This window comes from Anabrus simplex, chromosome 9 (assembly GCF_040414725.1).
Source record: "Anabrus simplex isolate iqAnaSimp1 chromosome 9, ASM4041472v1, whole genome shotgun sequence".
Classification (NCBI taxonomy): domain Eukaryota; kingdom Metazoa; phylum Arthropoda; class Insecta; order Orthoptera; family Tettigoniidae; genus Anabrus; species Anabrus simplex.
Window position 1 is genome coordinate 167,678,529 of NC_090273.1, and position 26,540 is coordinate 167,705,068.

The 26,540-nt window shown below is 39.9% G+C and overlaps 1 protein-coding gene across 9 annotated transcripts in view; it reads right to left on the reverse strand.

Annotated features, from left to right (window-relative positions):
- LOC136881194 (protein turtle) overlaps positions 1-26,540 on the reverse strand; it is an 850,346-nt gene that overhangs the window by 426,419 nt on the left and 397,387 nt on the right. For 8 of the 9 annotated variants that reach the window (XM_067153896.2, XM_067153892.2, XM_067153894.2 and 5 more), the window contains exons 5-6: positions 22,224-22,357; positions 110-341 (exon numbers count right to left, since the gene is read on the reverse strand). In XM_067153896.2, coding sequence (XP_067009997.2) covers positions 110-341; positions 22,224-22,357 — 366 coding nt within the window. The remainder of the gene's footprint in view (positions 1-109; positions 342-22,223; positions 22,358-26,540) is intronic. The other variant, XM_067153898.2, reaches the window with a different exon arrangement.

Sequence of the window (26,540 nt, forward strand, 5' to 3'; positions counted from 1 at the left end):
ATTCAGCTTATCCAAAACATAAATCCTAGGTTTTTCCACTGTTTGTAATGACAGCATGGCTCTGCAACATTTACACACTTAGACACCATAAAATATTGAGAGTACTCACCGTGAACATCGAGATGGAACCAGGTGCCATTCTTGTGCTGGTTGGGTGAGCGGTTCAGGAACACCACTTTGCACTCGTACCAACCCTGGTCCGACTCTCGGATGTTGGTCAGGTTGAGGGACGCCAACCCGTATGGCGAGTCCGGAGACACGCGCGACACTCGTCCCTCGTAGCCCTCGCCGCTGTGCGTGGGGTAACTGTCATACCAAATGTAGATAGGGATCTCCAAGCCCTGGTCCGCCGCAGCCCCACAATCAGATAACAAGACGTCCATATCACAACTAGCACTTGCAGTGTGGAGTGGTGTGTCACTTCACCACTCCTCGATGCTACATACTACAGGGAAAGCTCGTAAGCCATGCCATAATCTAACATTTACAACAGGAAGGAGCAGGCTAACAAGCACACATACAAAGTATTCACACAAAAGTCATGAGTAAATACAGAGAAGAATTTTGGTTGGGTTCCACGTTTGTTCTTCAAGATAGCAAATTCATGAGTCGCATGCTGTGACTCTCACTTAGCATCTGGATTTAACTTGATACATCATTGCCATCACAGTTAAATTTAAATCTATTAAAATGAGCGTGGATCAAGCTATGAAGACGGCATGCATGAAGAAGCGGGCAAACAGCCCAGCCATGTGCTACGCTACTCTAAACAAACAAACAAGACAGCTTATTACGTTATCTTGAACTGGAGATGTCAGCGTTGGTGAGCTGTCGGCCTTCTCAGCTTACTTCACTTCGTATCGAACAATGTCTAAGCTATCACCTGACACATCTGCAAGCACTTTCCAATCAAAACAATGAACAAAACAGCACAAGCAACAAGAGGTACTCCTGTACTGGCTAGTCGCAAGCCTTGACTTTCCAACACTCTTTATTTTCCATTCATGGTGGAATTTAGTCACTATTCATCCTTACATATGAAGTGGACAATGTGAGTTAAAGACCCTGAAAACGAGGTTGCATTAAGACAGTGGCAGGCCATGGACCTGCAAGACGTTTGCCCACCTCTAGCACTACACATCCTCACGCATGCCTCATGTTCAAAGAGAAACCAAACAGCAAATACCTCAATGATTATAGAAGCACCTCTAAACAGCCACAGAGATAGAGAGAGACAGAGGGGTAGTTAAGAGAGAGCGGCCAATGGTAAGCGGTCGAGCAAAATCCTGAAAATACAGTTCCTACGCAGAAGAAACAAGTGCAATCCACACAATGTCCGAACTCCATTATCTCCGAGCACATATATTTGGCCTAGCAACTATTTGTTTCTCTCAACAATGAAGCATGATGAGATGATGGGTTAGTAATACATAATAGTTGAGATTCTCAACCTCATTCAATTGCAGTGAAGCTAACTACAGTTCTTACTTTCCGCTGAGTAATTCGCACTCACTGTCCATTCTCCAGGTCGTGACTATCAATTTGGTTCAATTCCTGAATGTCTATGCATTTTGTTATTGTCATCATAGTAAAACCTGGTCTCTTCTCAAAACGTTGCTGATCTAGTTTGTGTAAACCAACTAAATGTCTGGGAGATATATATGGTAGACGGAAGTTGTGTTGGAATGCTCGCACGCACATTGGCCGCCCGCAGTTGCACGCACTAAGTGAGCCGGGTTATGTACAGGCGGTGCTCGGATTATTTACAAGAGGAGAGGGCTGGGGCAGGATCATATATAATCATAGCAAAGTATGGAAACAATATGGCAAAACGTAAAGAGAATGTACAAATCATATTTGAGGATTCACTGTTACACTTGGATAAACTTGTAATAGGAAGTAATCCAGCCTTCTGGTTAGAATGTCTCTACTTCCCTCAGTGTAGTGTTCCAGGTGCAAAGGCTCTTCTAGTTTATAGGCTTTGTAGTAACACTTTTACTGTTAAATGCAGAGAAAATCATTATCCAAAGGAATAACACTCAATTTTCATTTAATTCAAAATAATAAAAAAAAAGTTATATTTTCAAAACATAACTGGCTTTTCTAGCATTTCATATGTTTTTTCAAATAAGCATTTATATTAATATTGATAAAGAAGATCCTACTGTCAGACAAGTATAAACTCTAAAAAAGAGGTTGCACTATGGCAGCAGCTTGAGTGGCACACAGTAGAGTCAAGTAGCACACAGAGGCATGTCACTGTGTTTATTTTCATTCAAGAAAAAAGTATTCTACTCCTTGAAAAAACTTGCTTGTGTTTTGCCAAACAAAGTTCTCTTTTTTCTTACAACATTATTGGTAAAACAATTAAAAGGAATATGAAACAGACAGTAGCCCGAAAGCAGCAAAGGTTGAACATATTCAAGGTACTCAGCGGTGCGCTTCTCAGGTGAAACAGGAAATGCTCTTATGATTTTTATTTAGGAACTGTATTATTGCTGCAGATTGCAACAAATGAATTTCATTTTGGGTTCTGTATTGACTTCTTTTGCAACATTTCTCGTCTTAGGTTGCTGTGAGCTCTTGTAACAGAGAGAGGCTTACTCATCCTCATATGAAATTCTGCCTCCGACTCTGAAAAAGCAACAATTTCAGCAATATCCAATATTCACGTGCCCTGCTAGAGATACCGAGTTATGTCCCCTTCCAGGAGCAGGTTCTGTCCCACCCGCATCTCAAATACTTACGAAAGGAATAACTCAATTTAAAGGCAAACCAACTTGATAGCTCAGAAGCATCATTTCAAATGACATACTAAAGACGGTTGCATTTGATTAAGGAGATAGATGGGTTCATTAAATTTTATTTTATTCTGAATTAGTTTTGACAGATCTTTATGCAGTCTGCCTCGCTCTAATGCATTACCGCATTACTCTATAGCTTGTGCCATCTTTTAAAAAAACCCAACTTACTACACTTCCATTACAGAATCTGTACAGAAATGACAAACAATCCAAACTGATAACAGATTAGGGAGCATTTGAAGAATAATAGCAAGATTAAGAATGATGAAGTCATCAGAAAGAGATCAGAGCTGGCCAGGGAAAGACATGTGTCTCAACACTAATTCTGTCACCTACTGTGTATGGAAGAAGTCAGAATATCAAGCCTTCTTTTGCTGGAACTTGTCTCATCCAGAATATGTGTTAGGCAGTAGTTTTAAAGCATCTCGTTCCCTACCAAGAATTACTTACTTGTTCCCATTGACACTCAGGAAGCACTTTCGAGATCCTGAAGACAGGGGATGCAGTAAGCAATGTTGGAAGATTTTTGACCAAGAAATACAAGGAAGAAGAACGACGATTGTTACTACTTAGCGTTTTGCCAACTAACACCTAATTCTTGTTTTTCATCACAAAAGCCTTTCTTTTTCAGCCTTTTCAAGCTCATTACATGAACTGTGCAGCTCCACTAAGTTTGACTTGTTAATAATATAGAAAGCTATATCAATAAAATACTGTACATGTTTTGAGAACCTGCCTTGTTCTCTTCGTCAGTGGCCAAACATTCCACCAAATAATTTTCGGATTTGATATCTAACCTCTCAATAATGTGCTTTAATTGAGTTATGATTGCAATACATCTACATAAAATATTTAAAATTAGCATACTTTAAATAATTTATCCTTAAAATAAGCTCAGCGCACAAAAAATGAGTGACCCCTGGAGATCATCGTTTAATACGGTGTAAGTCCACCTCTTGAGTCGACAAGGTTGTGCACCACATTGGAGCGATTCATCCGCGACACCTGGTCACCTCAATCCATGATCCAGACCTCATTACATTCCGCCAGTCCCGCACAGACTGTATGAGCAATGACCTCTCGCTAGCAGCTTGGGATGGACCTTCATTCACTGACTGCAGCAATTTCTATCGGGTTTGGAAACGTCTCCGGTCCCTCTCAGTCAGGATCTTTCCCGACCACGATTCTGATGACGTGTTTCGTTGACACGTGCAGTATACCACTGTTTCTAGACTCGTCAGTCACTCTGTCACATCCCATGCTTACGTAAACCGTCTGCTTGGACTGCCTTATGCTCACGTAGAGGAACTGCACAAGACTCGTTGGCTGCGCAATCTGTCCGGTGAGCTTAGAAATATTACATCAAATAAGTAATAACTAAAATACATGACTTGTCAACCAAATAAAATATTTACGACATAAAACCAACAATTTTTTGTAAAATAAGCATATCTTTCTTCTTACATATACATACATTACATACATTATCATTATAGACTGTTATGCCTTTCAGCGTTCAGTCTGCAAGCCTCTGAGAATTTACTAAACGCCGCCACAATCCTCGATTTGCAACTAGTGTTATGGCCTCATTTAGTTCTATACCTCTTACCTTTAAATCGTTAGAAACAGAGTCTAACCATCGTCGTCTTGGTCTCCCTCTACTTCTCTTACCCTCCATAACAGAGTCCATTATTCTCCTAGGTAACCTATCCTCCTCCATTCGCCTCACATGACCCCACCACTGAAGCCGGTTTATGCGTACAGCTTCATCCATCGAGTTCATTCCTAAATTAGCCTTTATCTCCTCATTCTGAGTACCCTCCTGCCATTGTTCCCACCTGTTTGTACCAGCAATCATTCTTGCTACTTTCATGTTTGTTACTTCTAACTTATGAATAAGATATCCTGAGTCCACCCAGCTTTCGCTCCCGTAAAGCAAAGTTGGTCTGAAAACAGACCGATGTAAAGATAGTTTTGTCTGGGAGCTGACTTCCTTTTTACAGAATACTGCTGATCGCAACTGCGAGCTCACTGCATTAGCTTTACTACACCTTGATTCAATCTCACGTACTATATTACCATCCTGGGAAAACACACAACCTAAATACTTGAAATTATCGACCTGTTCTAGCTTTGTATCACCAATCTGACATTCAATTCTGTTGGATTTCTTACCTACTGACATCAATTTAGTCTTCGAGAGGCTAGTTTTCATACCATACTCATTGCACCTATTTTCAAGTTCCAGGATGTTAGACTGCAGGCTTTCAGCACAGTCTGCCATTAAGACCAAGTCGTCATCATAGGCCAAACTGCTTACTACATTTCTACCTAACTGCCTTTTATACCTTTCAGCATATGATCCATGTAAACTACAAACAGCAAAGGTGAAAGATTACAGCCTTGTCTAACTCCTGTAAGTACCCTGAACCAAGAACTCATTCTACCATCAATTCTCACTGAAGCCCAATTGTCAATATAAATGCTTTTGATTGATTTTAATAATCTACCTTGTTAGAAGGCACTAAGTCAATTCTTGTCAAAATTGAGATTTCCATGGATACGTATAGTATGAATGTAGACGCATCTAGCTATGTTAAAAGGAACTAAGTCTGCCCGTCCAGTATGCTGTAAAACTACTAGCTGAATTAAACGTTCAGTGTTAAAGAGAACTAAGTCATTGACTTAGTTCCATTTAACAGTGAAGCAGATTATGTTGGCAGCAAGCAGTGTTGTTCTTCTGTCCCTAGCCTACAAGGAATACAAAGCCTGCCCAATAGCCACTCATAGCTGTCCGCCCTGTGGATGCTATATTTGCCGCTAGAGGCGCTGCAATTCAACCTCACATGAACACGTCGGTTGGCGGTATTTCTACACACTGTATGCTTACTGGTGACGAAAGTTGAATGTTAATACCGATAGAAATAATGAAACTCAATAATGATTTTGTTTTGTCCAAATCCTTGGCTGAATGGTCAGCGTTGAGGCCTTCGGTTCAGAAGGTCCCAGGTTCGATTGCCGGCCGGATGGATGATTATAATCACGTCTAATTAATTCTTCTGGCTCGGGGACTGGCGTTTGTGTTTGTTGATATAGTGATTACTAGACCTCGGATTTTTAGGTGCTAAAATGTTATTTTAACTGCCTAAAACAGACTCTCAAATAGGCTCTACAGATTTTTAGGCAGCTGCAGTTTTACGTATCTTAATATGCATTATTTAAAACACCGTGTTGATTTTGTTAAAGTGATAATGATTCGTTATGGGGAAATATAAAAAAAGTTTCACTCACCTCTTGCTGCAAACGTCGCAGAATATAATTTTACCATCCGATGTGAAATGGGTAAACTCTTGTAAATTGAGGATGAATTGGAACCTGACACCTTCTGCTTAATTCACACACTGGCCAAATGGGAAAAGGATATGGTTAAAATACGTCAATCATATTACAATGGTGTACTGCTGCGTTCCGTTTTGTAAACAAGGCTCTAGAAATAAAGTTCCTGGAAATAGTTTCCATGAATTCCCTTGCTAAGAGCCAACTAGGGAATTATGGATTAAAGCAATAAACAGACCAGGCATGGTACAGTAAATACGCAGACCATGAGACGGCAAAAATTAGGTTACTTATTATTATTGCTCCTATTCTGATGATAATTTCCTTATTCTGTTGTGTAGGTGGCACCAAGAATAAGTTATGGAACCTTGGTGATTGCTCCGTCGAGTGCTGAAATGGCATATATTGGAGGGTATTTGGTAAGAGTTGTCGAAGACCACATGCCATGTCAAGAGTGTGTTGATAAAATTAGTAGTAGCCAGAGTCCATCTCCACTTTCTTTTTCTTTTTCTACCACTTATCCCACACCTGTGGGGTCGCGGGTGCGAACTATGTCGCACATGTGGATTTGGCCCTGTTTTACGGCCGGATGCCCTTCCTGACGCCAACCCTATATGAAGGGATGTAATCACTATTGCGTGTTTCTGTGGTGGTTGGTAGTGCAGTGTGTTGTGTGAATATGAAGAGGAAAGTGTTGGGACAAACACAAACACCCAGTCCCCGGGCTAGAAGAATTAATCAGAGACAATTAAAATCCACGACCCGGCCGGGAATAGAACCCGGGACCCTCTGAACCGAAGGCCAGTACGCTGACTGTTCAGCCAACGAGTCGGACTCAGAGTCCATCTCCACTAACGTCATTAATAAAAATCAAAGACAGAGGTGGTCACACGTCTCAGGTATCGAAAGCCAAGTTTTGTTTCACTGCTGATGAAACTGGGGCAAGTAAGGGACGAAACGTTATCGGTAACGCTGTGCAGTCCAAAAATAGCACAAACATTAACCAAAATACTGTTGCCACGTATTGCTAAAAGTCCTGTTCTACAGTGTGGGAAAAGTGATCATCCTGAGGAACTAAGCAGAATAATACTGCAGAGGTTTCTGCGCCCCTCTGTCACCATCTACGCTAATGGCATGACAGATGAGTATTGCCGAGAATTATTCTAGAGAAGAAAATATCAAGAAAAATGGTTAAAGTCGTTCCTTTTCACTGAAAATATACGATGCGCTAGTAAAAATATCTAGTGCAGAGCGTATATCCTTTTAAATGCCAGACATTATTTTATGTGTGTTATCTGAAATGAAAATCCCCAACTGAATTGAACTCCTAGGGGAAAAGGTGAACATTTATTATTTTCTACTTCATTCTGCTCAGTAACGTATATAATATACAGGAAGTATAGTGTAGAGGTACATTTGTGCAGGTTTTAACTCCCGTTAGCAATGCTACCGAGTGCTGACGTGAGGTGGTATACTAGCGCTGCAGTGGTCAAGACGCGCACTGCCAGGTGGACACTGTTTCTGAAGAGAGCACTGCGAGTGAACAGGCTTTGTATTCCTTGTAGGCTAAGTTCTGTCACAGAAGAACACAGAAGTGTGTTGTACAAGCTTGTTTGCCCAACGTAATAATGGAGGGAATAAAGGAAGGCAAGAAACGTTGCATAAATACTGGTAATTACCATAGAAATACGGTTAAGAAGGCAAGAGTGAAAGGTTCGGAATATGTTACAGCTACAGGAAAAATAATGCCAGCCAAGAAAACTGGAGAAGACTGCCGGTAAGTAGTAAGGTGAAGCTTAATTTTACTGATAGGTTATGAGCAGGGAAAGCATCATATTATAATATCAAGATACTAGGTGTGGTGGAAATTTTAGTCTCCAATATAATTTTCCTCGTTCTCGTATTGTTACAGGTGCTGAAAGAGATGTTTCCTCCGTATCAGTGAGTGTAACCAAATCAATATTCTTACAGCATTTCATGACCTTGAGACTAAAAACGAACAAGATCTTCATTTGCAGCGTCTAATAGAAGCAAAACAGGTGAAACATCGCAGACCACGCAAAGTAGATGTCAATGGGAAAGCAAATGAAAGGCAAGCTGCATTCAAATATCATGTGCTTGTTGGAAGTGAGAAAACTGAGGTATGTAGGCGAACATTCTTGAGTCTTCATGCGGTGTCACAAAAGAGAATATACTGAATTAACAGTCTGCTGCTTAGAGGGGAAACACCAAGGGATAGGCGTGGGTTCCATCCAAGTACCCGTAAAACACCGTTGGAAGTGGAGCAACTCATACACAATCACATTGAAACATTTCCGGTAAAATCAACTCACTATTCTGGTTCTGAGATAAAATATTTGGATGCTAGGTTAGATGTGAAGCAGATGTACCATCTTTTCAGAGAGAAACATCCTAACTTGAACGTGAAATATAAATTCTACCTGAAATATTATAATGAAAACTTCGCTCTCCACTTTGGAAGGCCACAGATAGACGTATGTAGTACATGTGAAGAGCTACAGGTAAAAATGAAATCTCCACACGTGGCTGAGAATGTGAAGCGCGCAGCCGCCTCCGAGTTAGCCGTTCATAAACGTCGAAGTGCCAAGTTTTATAGAGCTTTAAAGAAAACACAGGAAGCTTGTAAAATGAACGCTCATATTGGTGGGCTTGTTTTTGATTTCATGCAGAACTTACCGCTCCCGCATCTTCCAGTGCAGGAGATTTTCTATCTGCGTCAGCTATGGGTTTATTGCTTCTGTGTGCATGACTTGAAATCCAAAACCAGTTTCCTCTTCTTATACCACGAAGGCATTGCAAACAAAGGTGCGAATGAGGTTTATTCTTTTCTAATGCACTACATTAATGCTTACATGACTCTAGAAATCACGGAGCTTCATCTTTACTCAGACGGTTGCGTAGCTCAAAATAAGAACCACGCTGTCATTCGCATGTGCCTGAGTTTAACACAGTCTGGAAGATTTAAGGATATAATTCACCGGTATCCTGTGAGAGGCCATTCCTTCCTCCCTTGTGATAGGGATTTTGGAATCTTCGGGAGAAAAATCAAGAAGACTGATGGGATATATACCCCACAAGAATACTGTTGTCTGCTGGCAAACAGTAAATCAAATGTACTTGTGCACATGGTGGAATCGTCTGAAATCCTAAATTTCAGTGCCTGGTGGCCTTCCTTATACAAGAAAACCTGCATCGCTAATGAAACTCAAACTGCTCCTCGTTGTGAAAAGGTCACCTTGGCCCCCATGTCATTCAAGGAATTCAGGTATTCAGTTGAGAAACCAGGTGTTATCGAAGCATATCCATTCATTGACGGACTTGTTAAATACACATTTCCTGTTGTGAAACCTCACGTATATGATACCTTCAGCATGAATATTCCTCAGGCTTATGTTTTGGAGAAAGTCCCCATTAACAAGAAAAAAGATTGTGGATATCCAAAAAGTGTACAAGTATGTTGAAGTTGATGAGGAAGCCGTTTCGTTTTATAAGGACATATTGGTGTGGCCAACAACGGAACACGATAATGATGAATAAAGTGTTTAACACATATCACAGCGTCATCATCAGAAGGTTATTAGGCAATTACCCACCTAAGCATTACAAACTGTAACTTCCTTTCTGAACGTTTTGGTTCTATTTGCCCACTACTGTATTACTAGCATTGAAAATATAGTAATATGCTATAATGGCAAAAATAAATCTGTATATTTGTCATAAAAGTGAACTAACTACTGTTTAAAGGTCTGATTCATTGTTAAAGGGAACTAAGTCATAAATTTCTTTTTCTATTTTCTCACTTTTTAAAAGGATAAATCTGTTCAAATAGACCTCTCTAAAACAGCATTATTGCAGGCAATGATACTTACACGTGACAGCAACTATGCTTTACAAATAAGTGAGAGAAACAGTTTTTGTCAATTATCTCAATTCTTACAAAAATGACTTAGTGCCTTCTAACAATGACCGATTCAATTCCATAGTCCCCCAGTATAGCGAACATCTTTTCCCTCGGTACCCTGTCATATGCTTTCACTAGATCTACGAAACATAAACACAACTGCCTATTCCTCTCGTAGCATTTTTCAATTACCTGGCGCATACTGAAAATCTGATCCTGACAGCCTCTCTGTGGTCTGAAACCACACTGGTTTTCATCCAACTTCCTCTCAACGACTGATCGCACCCTCTCTTCCAAGATGCCAGTGAATACTTTGCCTGGTATACTAATCAATGAGATACCTCGATAATTATTGCAATCCTTCCTGTTCCCTGCTTATAGATAGGTGCAATTACTGCTTTTGTCCAATCTGAAGGTACCTTACCAACACTCCACGCTAATTTTACTACTCTATGAAGCCATTTCATCCCTGCCTTCCCACTATACTTCACCATTTCAGGTCTACTTTCATCTATTCCTGCTGCCTTATGACAATGGAGTTTATTTACTATCCTTTCCACTTCCTCAAGCGTAATTTCACCAACATCATTTTCCTCCTCTCCATGAGCTTGGCTGTTTGCAACACCACCACGATGATTTCCTTTTACATTGGGAAGATGTTCAAAATATTCCCTCCACCTCTCCAGTGATTCCCTGGGATCTATTACGAGTTCATCTGAATTACTCAAAACACTGTTCATTTCCTTTTTCCCTCCCTTCCTAAGATTTTTTATTACTGTCCAGAAAGGTTTCCCTGCTGCTTGACCTAGCCTTTCCAGGTTATTACCAAAATCTTCCCATGACTTCTTTTTGGATTCAAGAACTATTTGTTTCGCTCTGTTTCTTTCATCTACATACAAATCCCTGTCTGCCTCGGCCCTTGTTTGGAGCCATTTCTGATAAGCCTTCTTTTCACGTTTACAGGCTGCTCTCACTTCATCATTCCACCAAGATGTTCGCCTTTTCCCATCTTTACACACTGTTGTTCCTAGGCATTCCCTTGCTGTTTCTACTACAGCATCCCTGTATGCCACCCATTCACTTTCTATATCCTGAGCCTGCTTACTGTCTACTGTTCGAAACTTCTCACTAACCATATCCATGTACTTCTGTCTAATTTCCTCGTCCTGGAGATTTTCTACCCTTATTCGTTTGCAGACAGATTTCACTTTCTCTACCTTAGGCCTAGAGATACTTAGTTCACTAAAGATCAGATAGTGGTCTGTATCATCGAAAAATCCCCGAAAAACTCGTACATTTCTAACAGATTTCCTGAATTCAAAGTCTGTTAAGATATAGTCTATTATGGATCTGGTACCCCTAGCCTCCCATGTGTAGCGGTGAATAGCCTTATGCTTGAAGAATGTATTCGTAACAGCTAAACCCATACTAGCACAGAAGTCCAGCAAACGCTTCCCATTCCCATTAGCTTCCATATTTTCCCCACATTTACCAATCACCCTTTCGTATCCTTCAGTTCTATTCCCAACTCTCGCATTGAAATCGCCCATTAGCACTATTCTATCCTTGCTGTTGACCCTGACCACGATGTCACTCAATGCTTCATAAAACTTGTCAACTTCATCCTCATCTGCACCCTCACATGGTGAATACACGGACACAATTCTTGTCCTAATTCCTCCCACTGACAAATCTACCCACATCATTCGCTCATTTACGTGCCTAACCGAAACTATGTTGCGTGCAATGGTATTCCTGATAAAGAGCTCTACCCCAGACTCTGCCCTTTCCTTTCTAACACCTGTCAAATACACTTTATAATCTCCTATCTCTTCCTCGTTATCTCCCCTTACCCGAATATCACTTACTCCTAGCACATCCAGATGCATCCTCTTTGCTGACTCAGCCAGTTCTACCTTCTTTCTTCCATAAGCCCCATTAATATTGATAGCTCCCCATCGAATTCCATTTCGTTCGCCAAGTTGTTTCCAGGGAGTCCCTCGCCTGTCAAATGGGAGTGGGACTCCATTACTCCCATAGGTCCGAGGCTTGCTTAAAGTGTTCTGAGCTCGGTCAATTCATGAAGCAGGATGCTGCCCTACTTGCACATAGTCCAAGTGAGGATCTCTCCTCTAATGGGTTATGGACCACCGGTGAATTGTATAGTCCTAGCCACCTGAGCACAAGGAGGGCCACGACTCAGAATATGTCCGAGATGCCCACTCCCATTCCATAGCAACTGGTATCCCGACTCTCAGGACCACTTACTAGGCCACTCAGCCGTTGCCCATGGTTCACGAACTAGGACGTGACTACAGTAACCCACAATGTCCCAAAGTTTGTGGGATTATTAGGACCATAGGGGTATTGCACAGCATCTGGATTGCAGAATGAATTGGAAAATATGTGAATGTGTTTTAGAGAGCTGATTTTGGCAAAATGGCAAGTTATTTCATCTTTCTGATTGAATCAATGAGATAATGGAATGTCATCATCAGCAATCATTGTATCGACTAGGTGGAAAATAAATAAATACTTAATTGTGAATCAATTGAAGTGCGATACGGACCATGAAGCTGATTTTATGTAATCATCATTGATGTCGAGAGAAGACTACCTATCCCTATCGCTTGAAAGATAATTCAACCTCTACCAAAGTTAGTTGAATCTTTGGAAACACTCAGATTAGGAGCTGAAGGTTTCAAGCTACAAGGGTCAGTAGCAGTGTCCAGTTGCAGCCGATAACATGACCAATCACAGAAGAGCACTCAAGAATCAAACCGTAGTGGAGTGAATGGCTGCAATTGCATCTGCTAGCTCCCTCTATGGAGAGTTCCAATATATTCTGCAAATGGTAAATACAGTTCATGGTGCTAGTTTCTCCTTTAGTTTCTTCTGTTCAACTTCTTAAAACAAATTTCAAGTTTCTTTGATCCAATAGTATGTCTCTGGCATTAATAGCAGATTTGGACTTGTGCAAGTTGTTAACTTGAGTTTGGATTCATCAGCCTTGCAGAAACTTTCCAAATAATTTGTTCTTCCTTGCTCCTTTGATGCACTAACGAAGAAGGTGCACGAGGGGTGTACCTGGGATACCTGCCCGTCTATACACAGGTATTCAACAATACATTGCCATCTTGAGTACAAGTAAAGAGCTATAAAATGTAAAACAGATTCATGCAAACCATTTCCACTGTTTAACCGTGTTCCTAGATCATACATTTTGTGCAGTCTCTTGAAAATGTGCAGTTTGCGAAGTGACCTAGGAAAAATTAGCCGAGTTCTAAAGGTCCGATTTTCTAAAATGATACAATTCTAAGTACTGGATAAGGTTATCTAGAAGTTGTTTGGAACAATGTCCTGTTACTTCAGCCCCCAAAAAATGATACTGTAACAATACTTAGCAGGCTTGTTGTATTGCCCGGTTTGACTTCAAACTACTGTAGGGTGATGTGAACATGGTTAAGATTGGAAATGTTTTAATAGTTGGGTGGGTGGATTTTCCCTTTGTATTATTTCCAGTCTGTCAAACATAAATGTTACACTATAACATACCTGTAAAAAAACACATTATTAAACAAGGTACACACTAACCTTTCTGTTACGTAAATACCTCGTGAAGAGATACACCCCAAGACTCTACATCCACATAACTTTGAAGTTTTTACGCACATAACACTCAACGGTATAGCACACGGGATGGGCGGCAGGTTCTGACATTTTGAATTTTTCCAAGTCGAAACAAGTCTTGCTCATGAAGAGACAGATTTAACCCAGATGTTCAGTAAATAAATTTCAGATGATCTCAACCTACCAGGAGTGGTGAAATAGTGTATGTATGTTGGGTACACAGCTGTACACTTACACATAAAATAATATTCTTTAGTATGTTAGATCAGGAGGATGCCAATTACTATCAATGTAAAATATTGGATTTGGAAAGGGAGCAGGACTGAATGTTATAAATAGTGAAGGAGCAGATGATTGTAGTGAAATCTACTCTACAATTTTGACTGATTCGTCTATAAATGAATTAATTAGTAGCATATTTTATGTCACAAACCCAAACATCATGAAATTATTATGTAATTAATATATCAGTCATGTAAAATTGCCTAGTGAATATTACGTGGTACATTCAGTACCTTGGTGTTTATGTCTCATTCTGCTCTTTTATTGTGGTACTAGGTCATCTTCAGCCATGACCAATAGAACACCAATAAAATATTAAAATTGGTTTGTATTGCATAATGTTGAGTGTCTTCATTGGTAACTAGAGTCTTAGACTAGACATTTTAAAAATGGAATTAAAATGACACATTGGAGCTGACATGTTGTGGACCCATTTGATTCACAAATTATGCCTTAATGTATGAGTGACACGGGACATTCACAACTTGCGGCCTTTCCATCCAATGAAATGATCTTTGTTAGAATTCAGTGTGAAGTGAATGTCTGAAGAAAAAAAAAACTTTTGAAGAGAAATTTGAGAAAAGAAGGGAAGCTCATACAACCTGCATGTTCCTCATAGTTTATGTGCGCTCGGCACGGACACCGACGCCAAATGGTTGCTAGGAGGAAGCGGAGGAATAACTTTTGATGGGGGGACTGGAGGAGGGATGTCTAAGAAGGGGTAGGGGAATGCGGGGGTTTGTAGGAACGAGTGGATTAGTGGATTTGACGTTGTGTCCTTCTTACATATGAGGCGAATAGTTTTAAACATGGCCAAGTCCGTTGAGCTTTTTTTTCAGAAGCAAAAAACTCGTTTAGGTTATTAATTCATATCTATTCAGACACTTTAATCTTTATTTTGCTTAGCAGAAGCTTCTGATTCATTACCATACCATTTTTACAGTCTAAATATACTACATGAATAGAAAAATGTACTTAAAATTTGGACTTGACCATGTTTGAAACTAACTGTGGGACCTGGCCGATTTTGAAACTTACGTAAGAGGACTTGGGCATCTTTGAAACTTAGATTAGAAAATTTGGCCTAATACCTAAAGAAAAAAGAAATCTAGATTAGGCCTATTTTCCAACTGTGTTCATCTTGACTTTATTTAGAACAAATATGATTAAAAATGATATACGATTTAGTGAAAAATCTTTAAAAATTATTATTTTAAACATTATGTTTGTGTAAAATTACCCAACATTGTAGAGGCTAATTAACATTTAAATAGTGTATATTTTGCAAATATATGGATTCATGTAGCTATTTCAATGTATATTCTTCATATTATACCTATTCAATACCATCGCGCCTTCGAAACATATCACCGAGCCTTGATTAAATCACCACTAACAACACGTTGTTGATTGTACTCATCTCAGCTGTTTTTCTCTCGTGCGCTTCAAGGTGTAAAGATCACGTTGCCGCTTTCTGGTATGGCTTTTATTAATTTCCTCCATTTTATTGCACAGCAAATATGAATACTATTAAAAACGACCAATTACTTAAGTATATATTTCTTATTTATAAAATATTTATTAAAATACACCCAAAAAAAAACACCACATGTGACTCGAACTAACGTCAGGCTGCCATATTACCAGAAGAAAACACGTGACTGGATAGCGCAGGATTATTGGCCCGTGCGGGTTAACACGGACTTTGATATGAAACCTCATTCTTTGCTGCTATTTTAAATGTGATCTGGCCGGGCTTTCATTCCCATTGTATTCATCTTGAAAAGAGGAATCCATGGAAGTCAAAACATCAGAATGTGATCGTGTTTGAAACTATACGCCTCATATATACTTATCATATATGAGAAGTATTATGTCGCACAGAATATTAGGTTTCTCCTCCTATTGTTGCTGGTAATTCTCACAAGAGATGATGCAATGTTATTTCTTATTGTTCTCTAAATATTACTGTGTTGAGTGCTATAATGTTTATTTGTGTTTTCTATACAGGACTCTTCTGTTACTGTAATGTATTTCATTTGATTTGAATGGTTTATTTGGATTTTCTCCATGGCACAAAGGACCCTAAAGAAGAGAGTTATGACTGCTTGAATCAACTTAGCAATGAAGTGTCTGACCTAATCATCAACAGCTGCACTCAATTTCCTGATACCAGCAAGGTTCGTACCAAATTGTGAGAACACATAAGAGTAACGGTGTCACATTATTTAAGGAATACGCATCAACTAAAAACAGGATCTGTCATGTTCAGAATGGTGCAAAGCAATCAAGATGACAGCTAACGTTGTTCCAGTTCCCTCCCTACCTTGTAGGTCCCAGCACAACACCCTCTGTCGGCATGCAACAGAGAGCACGAAACACTTGCCCACGTCCTGGGTGCTTGTCCATTCGTAGATGTTTTAAGGCCGGCAGCTAAAGCCTTCCTGCCATATATTGAGAAAGTAACTGACAGAATAGGGAGGCTACTGGAGTCCTACGGGGTTAAAACCATATACAGGCCGACGAAGAAAATCCAGGAACTGCTTAGGTCTGCCAAAGACAAGCGCCATCCTCTCTCCACAGCAGGTGTCTACAAGATCCCGTGCACCTGCGGCCAGGTATACATAGGCACTACCAAACGCAGCATCACCACATGACTGAAGGAGCTTAACAGACATAGGCGGCTGGGAGAGACAGATAGATCATCACTCGCTGCTAGCAGGCCATAACATACACTACAGCAACACGGAAGTACTGTGTCTTATCACGCCCGGCTAAAGCCACTTTAAGTCCTGAAGCACACCAACAGCTTCAACCGTAAGTAAGAATCTGAACGGGTTTCCAGTCGAAAGACAGATTATCAAAACCAAGGCTTCACAGGATAAGAATAGTACAATTAAAAGACAGTGTTTCATGACGGTGAAGACTAATATTTAAAATTAGGATGAAAATACATAGTCAAATTGGAGGTGGTACAGATTAAGACATCTTGGAATGTTGGATAAAAATCGTAGTATGTCGAGAAGTGCTAAAAGGTATTGAAGAATATGTCGAAAACACTGCTAAAATTATCCAATAAAAGAGGGTAGGTCAAATTACAATTTTGTGTAACCAGAAAATGCCTCATGTAGACGTAGATGTCCGTAGTTAACAATGTTGTCATATCATTCTCAAGATGTAACGTATGTCCCAGGCGTGAAATATATTGTTCAAGCTTTTTATCAAAAAGATCCATTTCAGTGTCAAACATGGATTATTTTTTAAAATACAATGTGACACAATTACTTTTAGATGAACGTTTTAATTTTTCAAAGCGATTTTAGTATATGTACTTATTTTATTCAAAATTTTTTGTGCTGTAATTATTATGCAACCACAGTATCAAGACCATTAATACGTTTTATGTAATTGGGTAAGATAACTCAGACCAGTGTGTGTTTTAAGATTGAACGAGGCTGATGATGCCCCATAAATAGTGGGCAAAACATGTACCTTTAAAATTCTGGTAATTTCTATGTGTATTTGACCACACAATAGTGGAATAAATTCTATTGAATAGATGGCATTAAAATTACTCCTTGTGTAAACTTTGTTATGCACTAGCCATGCGTCTTGGTGGGTGTGCTATTTACCAACTGGTGAGCCTTAGCACATTGGGGCGAAACGCTGGCAACCAGGAATGAGTTAGCTGGAAAATTTATAATATTCAATATAGAATCATTTATTTGGTATTACAAATTTACTCATTCGGGACAAATATGTCAGGGCAGGTTGCCTCTGGGAATCAACACCTACTTTCACTCGGTGCAACATTGTCTGCTCGCATGTCCTTCAATATCGCCTACACAACGGTGCGCATCCTACCATAAGAGTGCGACACCAACATTGTTCATCTAGTAATGGTATTCCCTCTTCCATTACTGACTTATTCAAGGGTCAGGATTGCATTTTTAATATCGACACCACTGAGGAGGTTATTACATTCCTAAGATTCTTTGTTGAATTAACTCGCACGGCTCATGTGTATTTTCTGCATCTTGTATCCAAATTGTCTTGGTGTACTCAAACATGAAATTCCCTGGGCACTTGATCAATCAATCAATCAATCAATCAATCAATCAATCAATCAATCAATCAATCAATCAATCAATCAATCAATCAATCAATCAATCAATCAATCAATCAATCAATCAATCAATCAATCAATCAATCAATCAATCAATCAATCAATCAATCAATCAATCACTACTGATCTGCATTTAGGGCAGTCGCCCAGGTGGCAGATTCCCTATCTGTTGTTTTCCTAGCCTGTTCTTAAATGATTGCAAAGAAATTGGAAATTTATTGAACATCTACCTTGGTAAGTTGTTCCAATCCCTAACTCCCGTTCCTATAAATGAATATTTGCCCCAGTTTGTCCTCTTGAATTCCAACTTTATCTTTATATTGTGATCTTTCCTACTTTTAAAGACACCATCCAAACTTATTCGTCTACTGATGTCCTCCCACGCCATCTCTCAACTGACAGCTCGGAACATACCACTTAGTCGAGCAGCTCGTCTCCTTTCTACCAAGTCTTCCCAGCCCAAACTTTGCAACATTTTTGTAACGCTACTCTTTTGTTGGAAATCGCCCAGAACAAATCGAGCTGCTTTTCTTTGGATTGTTTCCAGTTCCTGAATCAATTAATCCTGGTGAGGGTCCCATACACTGGAACCATACTCAAGTTGAGGTCTCACCAGAGACAAATATCCTCTCTCCTTTACATCCTTACTACATCCCCTAAACACCCTCATAACCATGTGCAGAGATCTGTACCCTTTATTTACAATCATATTTCTGTGATTACCCCAATGAAGATCTTTCCTTGTACTTATACCTAGGTATTTACAATGATTCCCAAACGGAACTTTCACCCCATCATTGCAGTAATTAAAACTGAGAGGACTTTTCCTATTTGTGAAACTCACAACCTGACTTTTATCCCCATTTATGATCATACCATTGCCATCTCACAACATTATCGAGGTCATTTTGCAGTTGCTCACAATCTTGTCAACCGATAACTTTCACGATGTGATTCTGCGAAATTACATTCCAGTTAAGGCATTAAGAACCTTGATTCCTAAGTACTGCTTCAGAGTCCAAGTGATGAATGAGACATTGTCAAACTATTTTCTTGATTTGTGATTTTATTGTGAAGTGTTCAAGTTGTCTGTTCCGGAAACTGAAATGGTTGAGGTTCTGCCCAGATTCCATCGCTTCCTAGTCCTGTGTCTGTTTTTATCGAGCCCTACCCTAAGTAGCTGGCATGATTTCGTGTAGGGATGGCCTCTTGTCTCTCTTGTGGCTGTACTGGCAATCGAAACTGAGTGTTTGCAGTGTTGTGCCATCTGTTGTTTCGTCGTTCTTGTGTTCGATTGTCGGTACGTCACAGGACGAAGTGTTTAGTATAGCCACATTCAGAACATGGTGGTAGTGTTGTGACAGCTTGGACAAAGTGTTTAGTACAGCCACATTCAGAACATGGTGGTAGTGCTGTGACAGCTTGGACAAAGAGTTTAGTCCAGCCACATTCAGAACATGGTGGTAGTGTTGTGACAGCTTGGAGGAAGTGTTTAGTATAGCCACATTCAGAACATGGTGGTAGTGTTGTGACAGCTTGGACAAAGAGTTTAGTCCAGCCACATTCAGAACATGGTGGTAGTGTTGTGACAGCTTGGAGGAAGTGTTTAGTACAGCCACATTCAGAACATGGTGGTAGTGTTGTGACAGCTTGGACAAAGAGTTTAGTCCAGCCACATTCAGAACATGGTGGTAGTGTTGTGACAGCTTGGACAAAGAGTTTAGTACAGCCACATTCAGAACATGGTGGTAGTGTTGTGACAGCTTGGACAAAGAGTTTAGTCCAGCCACATTCAGAACATGGTGGTAGTGTTGTGACAGCTTGGACGAAGTGTTTAGTACAGCCACATTCAGAACATGGTGGTAGTGTTGTGACAGCTTGGATGAAGTGTTTAGTACAGCCACATTCAGAACATGGTGGTAGTGTTGTGACAGCTTGGAGGAAGTGTTTAGTCCAGCCACATTCAGAACATGGTGGTAGTGTTGTGACAGCTTGGACAAAGAGTTTAGTCCAGCCACATTCAGAACATGGTGGTAGTGTTGTGACAGCTTGGACGAAGTGTTTAGTACAGCCACATTCAGAACATGGTGGTAGTGTTGTGACAGCTTGGAGGAAGTGTTTAGTACAGCCACATTCAGAACATGGTGGTAGTGTTGTGACAGCTTGGACAAAGAGTTTAGTACAGCCACATTCAGAACATGGTGGTAGTGTTGTGACAGCTTGGACAAAGAGTTTAGTCCAGCCACATTCAGAACATGGTGGTAGTGTTGTGACAGCTTGGACAAAGAGTTTAGTCCAGCCACATTCAGAACATGGTGGTAGTGTTGTGACAGCTTGGATGAAGTGTTTAGTCCAGCCACATTCAGAACATGGTGGTAGTGTTGTGAGAGCTTCGACAAAGTGTTTTGTACAAATAATTTCAGAACATAGCGTTTAGTACAACTTATTTCAGAATATGGTCATAGTGTTGTGACAGCTTGGATGAAGCATTTAGTAAACCCACGTTGAGAACATAGTGGTAATGTCCAGACAGTTTGTACAAAGTGTTTAGTACAGACGCATTTAGAATGCATTGGTAATATCTATGTAACCATCATTTAACTTCAACCTGAAAGTGCTGGAATTATTTTGTTTTGGATTGTTATAAGGCCCCATGTTATTTTCAAATGATTCTAGATGCCATATTGATTTAGTATTAGTGACCACTTCGTTCCATTAAATGGCAATAGAAGACCTCAACATATATTGCTACACGTTGGTGTCTTTAAGCAATAGGACTGGCTTGCACACTACCGAGATATATGTGCACGGACATACCCAATCCTACCTGCTTCTCTTCATTTTTACCACCAGAGGAGGCAAATGACTAACATGTGATTACTTTCCCTATTGAAAGTCAGTACTCAATAATGTGGAAATGAACATCAATAAATGAAGGAGTGAGACACCAGCAGCAGAAGAAGTTGAGTCAAACTTATATAGCATCTGGAACAATAACTTTTGACAAGCTATTTATTTGATATTAAAGTGGAGTGTGATAGCAAAGCACTCCCATGGCCGATATTGACATCACACCACAGACTATATATAAGGATGAAATATTTGAATATTTTAAGTTATTCTTGACTCATGCCCTTCACCTACAGTGATGTGATGACCAGAAAGCTGGAATAAGACAAGTGGTTTGATCCTCAAATATGATACTCTTCAGCCACATGGTTAGTGTATATTTACAGATGAGTAAATTGCCCGGCGCTCTGTTCTCTCTCTCAGTACCGTCCTGAAGGTTACTCTGAGGCCAATGGGGAGAATCAAACAAAAAAATTTAACTAGGCTCTGGCAGTGGTCCAGGGTTGGGTTGCTGTACCGGGTGTAAGGAACCAAAATATTTATAATTATAGGTTGCAAAATTGATAACTGAGGTACATTTGCTGTAGAGGTCAGTCACGTACCTCAATTATGTGGCTGAAGATGTTGATAACATACGAAACATGTACCACTTTTGACCATTAAAAATTGCCTTAAGCAATCATTGTATCGACTAGGTGGAAAATAAATACTTAATTGTGAACCTCAATTATCTGTCGCAGTAACATCCACGGAACAAGAACACAATGCACCTTGTTGTATGTACTTCAGCTTTTGCTATTGGTTACTAATGATGTCCAGTTCAGATGATGAAGCACCGAGTCGTATGGTAAAAGTGAAAGAAGATGCAGCTAGGTGCACAAAATCAGTTAACATGGTCGTCTCCCCATAGAATTTCAATCAGATGAATCTTTCTTCAAATGCTGCTCATTGTCTGACAGGGATCTTTCAATCTGAGGTGGCAAGATCTTCTGAGAGCTTCAGAAGTAAGTGGTGAAGGTGCTATATGAGAACGAATCAGTCAACAGTACACCACATTATTAGGCAAGAAGGCCAGAAGTTAGAGCAGACTCATATTGAGTGATGTATGAGGCCTTCATGGCAAGAAATAACAGGTGTCTTTGGGAAGAATGTTCAAGAAATGAACAGATCAGCATATTGACAAGTTGGAGGAAACAGGAGGTGGACCACTGCCTGCTGGGAGCGAGAGTGTGATATGCTTGACGAGAGATAAAGAACAGAGTGTTTGGCCTACCGTGTCCCCTACCTTCTTCTCCCACTGCAACACGTAGGGCACAGGATGGTCCCCCGGGAACTCGACGTGGCAGTTGAACACCACCGACTCGCCCAGAATGGCTGTGATGTGGACTGCATCTTGGTAGCACAGCCCTGCAACAAACAACACTCATTCACAACATTCGCCCCTACTCAAGTGTAAAATCATGCATGTCCACTATCATTTCTGAAGAGGAGAGAAGAAAGGCCAATGGGGTCCATATCAACCTTTTCAGGGGAGGCAACATGTTGTTTGAATGCTTGATACGCCTTGGTTATGAACAAAACCTCCATTTGAATATAGTGTGTCGTTCAACCTTACGCACTGCAGCTCAATCTCGACTGCAATAGCTACTATGTATTTACCAGCACAGGGCAATAAATCTCTTAACAGAGGATTTTAAAAAATCATCACTACTCATCTGCATTTAGGACAGTCGCCCAGGTGGAGATTCCCTATCTGTTGTTTTCTTAGCCTTTTCTTAAATGATCGCAAAGAAATTGGAAATTTACTGATCATTTTCCTTGGTAAGTTATTCCAATCCCTGACTACCCTACCTATAAATGAATATATGCCCCAATTTTGTCCTCTTGAATTCCAGCTTTATCTTCATATTGTGATCTTTTCTACTTTTAAAGGCATCGCTCAAACATATTCGTCCACTGATGTCATTCCATGCCATCTCTCCACTGACAGATGGAACATACCACTTAATCTATTACAGAACTATTTCAACTAGTTTTACTTGAGTCCACCTTGTGAATACACCTTATAATGAGAGAAAACTACTTGTTTCTGGAAAATCATCCATTCCCTTCATCAGTGATGTCAGTTCAATATAACACTATCTCTTGTTTTTTACAATTTAAATTTAATTTTCCTGTTGTCTTGCTCCTCCTCTGCTGATCTGGCTGCCGTGACTCGTACCTCTCCTAGGCCCACTGTCTGAGCCCTCGTTTTCCTTGACCTTAGCACACCTGTCTTCTCCTCCCTCTTGCCTAGCTACCTATCACCATTCCCGTCCTCCCTCAAACTCACTCTCTATTCCCTCACCCAGTGCTTTCACCTGCCTCTCTCAGCCATTCTTTTATCTCTTCAAGGAAACGTGAAATAATTTGAAAATGTTAACAGAAATAAATAGTGTACCGTATTCCATGAATAGAATTATGCATATTTGTCAGCGGGAGGAAATAATGTATAACACAAAGATAGCACAATCAGGAAAGCAACTGATAGAATAACTACACTACAATTATTCTAGTTAAATGTATCATGTTTATGAAATAATTGGAGTAAGAGGCTAAGTAGACAAATGTACAGCTACACTAAATATGTACAGTAATAGACAGATTATTATTACAACTGTTTGCTGACAGGAAAAACAAGGAAGATACTGTCTAATAAGAACAGTTATGTTACAAATGTAAACTGCAGTTTAGCCTATCCTAATTTCAACAACAGAGTTCCAGTAAGAGCTAACTGTCTAGAGAGATTTTTCCCCTGCTAGACAAACATTTTGCAGTAATAAAATAACTACACTACAAACTATACTACAACAATACAAAACTGCATTCAGACGTATCCTATTACAAAAGGTTATTACTACGCCCAAATAGAAATGAAAATTATAGACGTGATATATGCTTTTGGGATTATGCCCTGTCAAAAAATAAGGTGAAATTCTTTACGTTTCGCAGAGAACTTAGCTCTGCGTCATCAGAAGAAAATCTCGACTGTCCACGGGAAAGGCCTCTAAAACAGTGAGGTTTGAATTTAGACGTTACCCAATAGAAATGGAAATGGTACGTTCATTCATCACCAGATAGCTCCCTGGACGCGGTACAGCACTAGCGTTTGAAATGGAAGCTGACGGAACCATCAGAATCAGTCTGAGAGGGTTGCATAACATAACAGGCGTATGCACATATGAAGGTATGACATTGACACAAGCCTGCGAAACGTAAAGAATTTCACCTCCACACGGCATAAGCCTATATCATGTCTATAAGTACGGGCCGTGAAAGCATCAATGGCAACAGAAATTAAAATTGCCGTTAAAAGTTGAAAATCAGAAGAACTATCTAAGGATTATGTAGTGATGACTTGGAAGACGGTGAGGAATTGTATATGTTTATGTGTTAATTTGGTATGTAATGTATTTATTATGGCTTTAAGATTGCTTCTTTGTTGTGGGTAAGATTAATGTAAGATGTATTAGGAAACATACTGTAACACACGCGCCAGACCGGCATGGGATATTTCCGGTTTCACCATATTGCATCAATTTCGTAACTTCTCTACGCTTCTCAATGTTGTCAGCACTAATTTCTGGGCCCTAATTGGAGAAAATAAATGCAAATGTGATTGGTAGGTGACGGAAAAAGATCGGACGCACATTGGTTGTTGTAAGTTTTCCCAATTTCCGGAGAGAAGCGTTTCGATAGAGCCTTGCTCTTCCAAGGCGTCTTTTCTGTTTGACCAGTGAGGGGAATGGTTGCCTTCTACAAGGTAACGGGTCTCCTTGGCTCCTCCACCAGGTAAGCACTTCATTGTTTTATGTCTTTCAGGTATTTATTTTCAAATGTAGTGTTTCTTTTAATTTATCTCGCCGGAGCTTACCCGTGTTTTCCTTCAGCTTCCAAATTTTATTAAAATGACTTAGCCTTTTCGGTAAGTCGCATCACATTTGTAAAGAGACAGTTCCCATTTTGTTGCTTTCATAAATTGTGTGCTCAACGCCTTTCGATGTAATTATAAACTATTAATTTCCCCTTGGGGCTGTCTCTCAGTTCTGCGTCATGATAGATTTATTCACTTTTAGTACAGGCACCTTCCTCGGAAGTGTTTTTGAGGAGACTGCCTACTAAAGGTGCGCTGCACTAGGGTAATTATCTCTTTCCTTATTTTCTATGAATAGCCTTCTAACGGTATTATGTTACCTATATTTTATTCCTTCTGACAGTTCTGTGTAATTTAAATGTTACGCCATGTGGGAAATGTTCTGACCTAAAGTTGTATGAAGTAGAATCACTGAATTTGAAACTTCGGGGTAATCATTGTAATTATTGTTTGATTTATTTCCGATTTTAAAAGGTGTAATTTGTGGATCATTTGAGCTTTCATTTCAATTTAATTTTAAGTAAACTGAATATTAATTTTGAATCATCACTGACTTCGCTTTTTCACCAATGCCAATACCTTCCACCGCCTGGATATGGTTCCCAGCCACCTTCCACACTATCCTTTCTTAGCCGTCATGTTTGTTCACCTGTTTGTTATGATTTTAATTTCGTGCTATTTATTATCATTTCTCCTGTGCCTGTGTAGCGATGTGTTTGCACAGTGGTAGCAAATATTATTATTATTATTATTACCATGATGATTATTATTTCTATTATTATTATTATAAACTATTACTTGTTACCGTACTTATTAGGTTACAGATTACACAATAAAATTAAACACATACATATATTACAATTATTATTATTACAATTTTACCATACTATGCTCTAACAGAAATGAAAACTGCTATTTAGTTGAATGCTGAAATATCGAAAGGGTTACCGTACACAAGGATAACGCACCCAGGCAAGATATTATATATTAAAATAACTACACTACAATTCACAACTGCCCTTAGGTGCATCCTAATTCCAAAAGGTTTACTGAAACAATAGAATTGCAGTTAAAACCTAATACTTAGATTTCTGGTTACACACTAACAAAAGACCTCTAGACAAATATACGCAATAGTACAGTAAATCACATCCAAATTAAAACTGGTTAACTGAAACAACAGAAATATAAATAGTAGATATAATGGAGAGTTCGGCGCCCTCCTCCTCCTACGGCTCCCAGGGGCCCGCACCTCTTCCGCCTCCTCCCGGGGCCCTTCCCAGGAGCCTCTTCCTCCTCCCGCAGGAAATTTGAATTTTGGCGCGAGATTTGAATTTGTAAACAAAGCCACGTGCTTTTTTGACAGCTATCATCGACAACAACGCATCGCTAACCTCACTGCTGCCATCTTGATGGGCCTAAACCTCAGTGCTGCCAACTAAACCTTACTAGCGCGAGATCTGAATGGGTAAACAAAGCCATGTGCCTTTCTGACAGCCACGTGCTTTTTGACACAACAACGCATCGCTAACCTCAGTGCTGCCATCTTGATGGGCCTAAACCTCAGTGCTACCAACTAAACCTTACTAGCGCGAGATTTGAATGGGTAAACAAAGCCACATGCTTTTTTGACAGCTGTCATCCGCCATCGTTATCAAGAGAGCACCGTGCTGCCCT